General features: G+C 34.7%; 1 protein-coding gene across 1 annotated transcript; it reads left to right on the top strand.

Annotated features, from left to right (window-relative positions):
- Positions 1-585: 585 nt before the first annotated feature.
- On the top strand, positions 586-5,727 carry LOC109238413 (ATP-dependent Clp protease proteolytic subunit 5, chloroplastic-like). The gene is made up of 9 exons (XM_019404862.1): positions 586-840; positions 935-1,051; positions 1,724-1,838; positions 1,938-2,030; positions 2,970-3,015; positions 3,173-3,245; positions 4,095-4,129; positions 4,224-4,312; positions 5,223-5,727. Exons 1-9 carry the CDS (start codon positions 722-724, stop codon positions 5,427-5,429), a joined length of 894 nt encoding a protein of 297 aa, XP_019260407.1. The 5' UTR covers positions 586-721; the 3' UTR covers positions 5,430-5,727.
- The last annotated feature ends 2,479 nt before the right edge of the window (positions 5,728-8,206 follow it).

The following is an 8,206-nucleotide window of genomic DNA, read 5'->3' as shown; positions in this document are numbered from 1 at the left end:
ATCACGTACTGTTCTGTAAAACGCACATAACTTTTTGCACAGAGATCCGTTCGGGCTCCATAATATATCGTTAGAAAGATATTTCAAAGGCCTACAACTTTCATGCTTGAGTTTTCCCCAATTCCTTACACATTTTCACTAAACACTGATGGAATAAGACCTTCTGCAAACTTAGTCGATTTTGTCAAATCTTATGCACCTCACTTTCCATCTTGATTTTGAAACAACTATTTTCACCCATAATCATCTCGATGAGACTTCACATGCTCAAAATATAACCTTACTACTCCCTTAACTCATTCATACCTATGTCGAATTTACGGGGTGTTACACCAAGACCAACCCAGCTACTTTGCAAGAACCTGAGCTAAAACCTGGTTAAGTCCTTTTATTTTGGCAGAATGGCCTAAGTACCCCCTAAATTCGCACAGAATTTTAAAACCGGCCTATCAATTTTCATTTTTCTCATTTTAACACCTCTATTTTTCCCAATTACTATTTGGTTGAGCGGCGTACGTTTATGGGATATGTGCTAAGTTACGCTGAGCGAGGCTGTTCCGCAACGTCCAAGCTCGTCGTTCTCGTTATTTGCTTACTCCAACACTCAACTACTCTTTGCCCCAAAAACCTATCTTTTTACTCTTCTTCTACTCCAAACTCCAGCAAATATCAACACCCTTCCCTCTCTACTCTCTCTCTCACCAAAAAAATCCAAGGAAAAATGGCACATTCTTGCATAGCCACAACATCCTCCATCTCAAAATTCAAGTACCCAATTGAATCTTGCACTCTTCCCCAAGCCCACCCCGTTTCCCTCCCATTTAAACATCTTCCCTTCAGGTACTCAGATGGGTTTGTATATTTTCACTTGTATATGTAGCTAATGCTGAAATTTTTTCCTTAAAGTTTTGAATTTTTTTGGCTAATTTCCCAGGAAATTAAAGACTGTTGGGAAAGTGAAGAATAGGGGAAATAGCACCGTGAAAGCCGTGTATTCCGGAGCTGAGTGGGTTTCAGCTAAGGCTTCACCTACAGGAATTTGGTCTATAAGGTTTGTAACCTTCGTTAAAAACCCAATCTTTTAAGGGTCTTGTTGGAATTCCTTGTTAAATCTGCAAAAATTATTCTTTTTTCTTGTTATTTGAGATGTCAATTTAACTTATATATCTTGGGTTTGTGCTCAGTTTTAGCTAAACCAATGTAGACAATGCATAAGAAATATGGGTGTGCCGGCCTGTCTCCTGTTTAAGATGTCAATTTGACTTAAATATTAGTAGTAGAAGAAAATAAAGTGAGGGTTGAAAAGTTTGCTTCATATAAAAAACATCACATGAAAGTTCAAAAATTGAATACTGAAGTGAATTTTGAATTCTTGAAATTTGGGAAGGTTGTATGGAATCAAAATTGTTAGTGGAATGGTGTCTAACAATTTGCGATGTCCCAAAATTGAAAGAGTTCATATCAATTGAGACAGAAGAAGTACTACTTTTATCTTTATTTTCTTTTGCTTCACTGGACAATCTCGTAAGTTCTCCAGCAAAATATATTGAAGGATGTTCTCTTAGGTCATTTTTGTAGGATTTATATGAGAGAAAATTTCAGTTTCGTGACTTGTTTCATAAATCTTAAGAATTCATTGTTAATGACTTAGTTGCTTTGTCATCTTATGTGCCACAGAAATCCGTTATGTCATATGATTTTTCCTTGTTATTGTGTTCTGCAGAGATGATTTGCAAGTTCCATCATCACCTTATTTTCCTACATATGCCCAAGCTCAAGGACCACCTCCGATGGTACAAGAGAGATTTCAGAGTGTGATCAGCCAGCTCTTCCAATATGTAAGGATTTGTGTTTTGATAGAAAATTTTACACTGACTGCCAAGTTTTGAAGTATATGGTAAAATTTTAACTCTTGTATTATTATTATCTTCTTGTAGAGGATCATACGATGTGGTGGAGCAGTTGATGATGATATGGCTAATATCATAGTTGCTCAGCTTCTTTATCTTGATGCTGTTGATCCCACAAAGGTATATTTTCAAGACTGCATTTCTTTTTCCTGGGATACTCTTGGTTCAAATATTAGATGTTTTAATTCAAAGAGGATTCTGCAGTAGGCATTCCTTCAGTAGTATACATCATCTTCTTTTATTTTTTTGATAAAGTAAGCGGAATTTTATATATGGCATCCAGAAGATGCAAGGTGTACAAAAGAGAGTACTTAAAATAAACAGACAGCTATGAACAAAAAGGAGCTAAGCAAGAGCTAAAGAGCTGACAAAATAAAAAAACTTCATATGACAGTCATTAGGAACTAAATTATGCCAATCATACAACCATAGAAGACATCTAGCCTTAAGCACCATAGGAGGAGTTGATATCCCGTCAAAACACAGTAGTATACATCATCTTTTGTGTTTGTCTCTTCCACTGCATTTTCTTGCCGAATATTATCTGTCCACTGCTTAATTGCTTGAGCAATTTATGAATTTCTTGTCTCTTTTTCATGGTGGATTTTCAGCATGTGATATCAATTAACATGTTTGCTTGAGCTAAGCCTACTGAGGCCACATTGGCCCAGTAATGAGTGAAGAAAGTTTAGGCCTAATGGAAATCGTGTGAAATCCCACCTTTCCATCTCTTTCTCTTGGTGTAAATCTTATAAACTGATGTAATTGACAGCCCTTATACCATGTGAGGCTTAGTCCTTGATCAGCTTAAAATGAAGAAAAGCTTCTTTTTATTGAACAAGAAAGAATAAAGGGATGCTGCTTCTATGGTTTTCTTATGCAGCTCTGCTTCTTTTTTTGACATATGCTTGTGTGACTTTTGCAGTAGCATCCCTTTTCAGTGAAGCTTTTAATTCTTCCACTGTTTTTTTCCCTACTTTTTTGAATTACATCCTTTTATTTACTTTTTGCACGGCTTTCTTTTAATTCAACTGAGCAGCTCTTTAATTCATTGCGCAGGACATTGTCATGTATGTCAACTCTCCAGGAGGGTCAGTAACGGCGGGTACAACCAAGTGTTTCCAGTCAACTCACTTTGTTTCTGCTGCCAATTTGCCATAGTTATTTCAGTTTTTATTGCATTGTGTTGAACTGTTATAATCAGTTTTACTGTCTACTTTAATGCATGGTTCATCAATTGTTGTGCACCTATTATATCTCAGGAATGGCCATATTTGATACCATGCGGCATATTCGACCTGATGTCTCCACTGTCTGTGTTGGACTCGCTGCAAGGTACTTCTTTGGTTACTTATACCTTTGTGTTTCTCCTAGAAGATGATCTTACTGCACATTGTTGCTTGTGATGCATATTTTGTGAAAATCACCTTTACACAACCCATGATGGGACACCAAAGCTTTCCCGCGTAGGTTCTTTTTATAAATTTCTGATTAGTATCTTTCCACTTCCGATCATGCTATTGGCATTTTTGACAACCTCTCCTTTCATTTGGTATTTTGCACTCTAATTCTTTTTTTCTTTTTTGGGGGGATCAGTATTCGCACTCCTCTATTTTGGTGCCGAAGTTCGTCAAAAATAGTTTTTCCTGGAATTTAGGGGAAATATTTGAAAATGTTGGGATCGGATTTGCTTTTCCTTTCTCTTCTTCCTCTCCCTTTACTCTTCTCTTCCTCCTTTTCCTCACTTTTAGCCCCTTGTAAGCTCTCTTCCTATACTGTGTCAGTTCATCTGATCCCAAATTCCTGAGGACTTCCCTTGAATGAAGAAGTATCCAATCTCAGAGAAATTAATCTAATATAAATTTATTTTGTTTGTTTGAATAGATGTGTTATTTGATAGTATTTCCAGGTTGATGTAACATTGCTTTTACAATCCACCCTACCTTTCATGCGGTTATTTCCTTGACCTTCATATAAATAGATGGGTGAGTTGCGGACAATTTACAAGTTTATTTCACAAGGTTTTTTTCAATTAAAACTTTAGATTCAGTTACAAATGGAATTTATGGAGTCTATTTTACTTTTGGTACTGTAAGGTGATTGCCTTAGCTTTTTTTTTTTTCCCTTCATGGAATAACTAGATTTCCTTTACATAGCTAATTTTTATGTTTTGGGGCATTGCAGTATGGGAGCTTTTCTTCTCAGCGCGGGCACCAAAGGTAAATTAAATAGCTGATTCAAGGATAAAGCAACTTTCTTTATGCTATACTTCTAGTTTTTGTTCTTAACTTTGATGTGATTATCACCTTGAAGGAAAGAGATATAGCTTGCCAAATTCAAGGATAATGATTCACCAGCCTCTTGGTGGTGCTCAAGGTGGCCAAACTGATATAGATATACAGGTAATCACAATATTTTATGGCACAGTTTGTTCAAAAATTTTGCATCTAGTAGTCAATATTGCAATATATTGGTATACAGAGTACAACATCTGGCGTCATCCTATGGCAGAATCCCAATCCCTCATTCAAAAAGATGCTATAATCACAATTCCTTACTCTAAAAAAAATTACATTCTGCTCAATGTGCGGCCAAATAAAAGTACCATCCGAACAGTGCCCCATAAAACATAAAATAGATGGAAAATGTCCAATTCTATGTTTATTTAGAGAATGCATTGTAAGTGGTGGTTTATAAGGTACAGGATCCAATTATAAACTGCCATGACAGAACCTCTGACCCTTGAAAAACTAAAATCAGCCTGCACAGTGTGCTTACAAAAAAAAGGATAGAAAAGTACGTTTGGACAGTACTTATAATGGAAACTAAGGAAATATCCAATTCTTTGTTCATTCACAGAATGCATAACAAGTGGGACAATTTTGCGATGTTGGCGGTGGTGAAATATAAATACAATAATTTTTACCAACCCCAAACCTTGTGGATTATTCCCATCCAATCCTTTCAGAGAGCTAATCAACTTGCTTGGGATTGTGGCATAGTAGTAGCTGTTGTATCTTAGTTTAGACAAATTTGCGATGACACAAGTTAATTTTCCAAAATTTCAGCTTATGTACACAAGTTAGTCAGAGCTTACAGATTTCCATCTCTCTTGTGCAATAACTCAAATAGTGCAACTTCTCTTCGATAAGTTAATAATACTGAAATATCTATGTGAAATCATTTCTTCTTTTCATGCTAAGACGCTAAACCACATATAAATGCATGGCTTTCATTGAATTATAACTCTAGTATTTGTAAATTGGTAATGATGGGATAGTTGGACCTAAATCATGCTGGCATGGTTTTCAGGCTAATGAGATGTTGCATCACAAAGCTAACCTGAATGGGTACCTTGCCTACCACACTGGTCAAAGCCTTGAGAAGATTAACCAGGACACCGATCGTGATTTTTTCATGAGTGCAAAGGAAGCTAAAGAGTATGGGCTAATTGATGGTGTCATCTTGAATCCCATGAAAGCCCTTCAACCTCTTGCAGCAGCTGCTGAACAATCATAGCTGAATTCTGAGGCTGGTCAATTTTCTCCCATCAATATTTTCACTTCGCGCTTGGATGATGTTATTGATAGTCATGACTAGAGATTGTAATTGATTACTGGGTTTTGGGTAGAATTATCATTCCTGCTTCCAGGAGCAATTGTACACGAACGTTTACAAGTTCATCAGAGCGACAGTCAGGGAAGAGTAAAATGTATCTGACCTAATCCCATAAACGTTTTTCGCGCAAGTCTTGATGTTTCTTTTAAAGATTAATTTGCTACTCTCATTTTTCCTTTAATAACATTCAAATTCGTCCCGATGGCATGCCATGTGAAAGAAACTTCTAGTTCTTTCTGTTCATGTTTTGCTGCTTGAAGAGGGCACAAGATAAATGCTGGCATTGTATCAAGTAGAGAGGCTTGTTTCCTATGACTGAAGACAGTTTCAATACAGGGTAAAGGGCATATAATATAAGTTGAATAACTGGCGAATGTGGAAGCTAGTTTATTGATTTCCCAGTTTATAGGCTAACTGGATTATATTATTGTTATTGAAGAACAAAGGACAACTAAGTGACAAAGAGGTTTGCAACTTTTTCCGCTGTTACTACTAAGTAGGCATTTGGACATAAAAATTGTAATTTTTTTAAAACAAGTAGTATTTCTAGTTAAGTTGAAAAATAATATTTGAAAATTTGAATTTGTGTTTGGACATGCATTTCACTTGAAAAAAATATTGCAGTTTTGTGAGTGGGGAAAAAGTTTTTTGAAAATTTTGAAAAACTCATTTTCGAATTTTTTCAAAAACTTGTAAAATTATATGTACAAAAATATTTTTGGAAAAAAAATATATGGACAAAGTGGTCCTAAGAGTTTGCATCCCTAGTTGGGTTTTTCTTTTTTTCCCCTCGATACAGGAAAGGAAACAGAATTATTGAAGAGAAATTTTCACAAACCACTATTGTTTAGTGGTTATTAGCTAGCTGTAGCTATCATTTACTATATTACTTTCTATAGTTATGTCTTCAGTATTTTTAGAGTGTATTCGATGTATTTAAGCTACTGTATTCATGAATACAGTAGTAAAAATACAGTAGCAAAACTCAGCGTGAAACATGGGCTATGTATTTGTGAATACAGTAACGTAAATAGCGTAAATCGTAGTCTATTCAGCTGTTTTTAAACGGAAAGTGAATCAATTAACACAATAGACTCCTAATATAACTCAACAAACTTAATTATAACACACAAAATTTGTATTTCCAGTTATAAAAAAGATTCTCAACCGAAAAACACCCCAAAAACAGAGCAATTTTCAGAGATTCAATCCATCCTTTCTTTTTTTAGTGGTATCTTTACTAAAATATTTTCTACTGGTATCTTTACAAATAGATTTATATATTGAAATTATATAATTACATTGAATACAGTAAATACATAAAAATACATTGAATACATGAAGTATAGCAGGTCATCTATCGTGCAAAAACATATGAATACATACTGCAGATACATTTGAATACATATATACATCTGAATACATAAATTATATTAATTAAAAAAAACATATGAATACATTCATGGAATATAGCGAGACAGTGAATACAATGAAATACATGGAATACAGCGAGATACATTAAATACAATAAAAAAAAAAGGTAACAGACTCTTTAAGTTGCTCAGCCCAAACTCCGTCGTCTTTGTTCAGAACAACCTTAATGTCGTATCGTCGAAAGGGCCGCGATTCTGACTTGAAACTCTCAAAATTTGGCGTAAAACGAAAGAAATTCCTTATGTTGTGATGAAGATGCGCGGCTTGGTAAAGATGACTTGCGATATAAAATCATGCGAAAAACTGTACTCGACCGAGGTCAAAGCAACGACCATCAGAATGGGGTGGATCTTCGTGATTTCCTTTCAGATTTCCCTCAATTTACCTTTCAATAGCAGATTTCGAACCTCCATCTTTCTCTCTAGGGCTTGATTTCGACATTGATTCAGAGCCCCAGCCCACTGACAATGAAAATTTCGCGAGACAATAGAGATGAATCAATCGAGAATCGTGGTTGTATTCATGGAGAAAGACTGGCGTTGAGAGAGAGAGGGTGGAGAAAAATCTGAAAGAATGAGAGAGAAAAATAATACAAAGCGTATTTTATGGCTTAAGGGTAGGAGGTAACAATAAATAGATATTTGGCTATAAAAATCAAAAGGTAGCTATGGAATATAATTTTTTAAAAGGGTATTTATTTAAAATAAATAAGATATCAACCTTTGATATAGGAGGTAAAAATTCCATTATTAAACTATGTGAACAGAAAAGAAAAAAGATTTTTATTGAATCTTGACGAACTTTCCTAGTTTGCGTATACAATGCCACTCTTTATTGAAAGGTTCTTTGGGAAATGGGACTTTAATGTAAGTTCAATTATTTTTCTTATTTAAGGCAATTGACATACAATCATTCATTATATCTTTTGGCCCTTGCGATGCACGGTAAAACACATTTAATCTTTAATTAATTTAAGTGTATTTTTATCCTTTTATATAGAAAATATTTTATTTTAGATTATTTTACAATTACACTATCCTCATAATATGAAATAAAACAAAAAGATTTAACATAACATTTAAGTAGTGACGTAGTTTAACATATAAAAATTCATTAAATTTGTGGCTATTCATTAAAATGAAGCTTAAATATGTTTAATCGAATATCACAAGGACAAAAATAAAATTTGTCAAGAATTCAGGGGAGTGAAGTGTACTTCATTCTTCAACCAAAACGATTCACAA

The sequence above is a fragment of the Nicotiana attenuata genome, unplaced genomic scaffold, assembly GCF_001879085.1.
Source record: "Nicotiana attenuata strain UT unplaced genomic scaffold, NIATTr2, whole genome shotgun sequence".
Taxonomy (NCBI): domain Eukaryota; kingdom Viridiplantae; phylum Streptophyta; class Magnoliopsida; order Solanales; family Solanaceae; genus Nicotiana; species Nicotiana attenuata.
This window is presented reverse-complemented; position numbering and strand designations above follow the sequence as displayed.

Coding starts and splice junctions, on each gene's coding strand:
- LOC109238413 (XM_019404862.1), top strand. CDS start 722: ATGGCACATTCTTGCATAGCCACAACATCCTCCATCTCAAAATTCAAG. Junction 1,839..1,937: donor TCAGCCAGCTCTTCCAATAT/GTAAGGATTTGT, acceptor ATCTTCTTGTAG/AGGATCATACGATGTGGTGG. Junction 4,313..5,222: donor AAACTGATATAGATATACAG/GTAATCACAATA, acceptor CATGGTTTTCAG/GCTAATGAGATGTTGCATCA.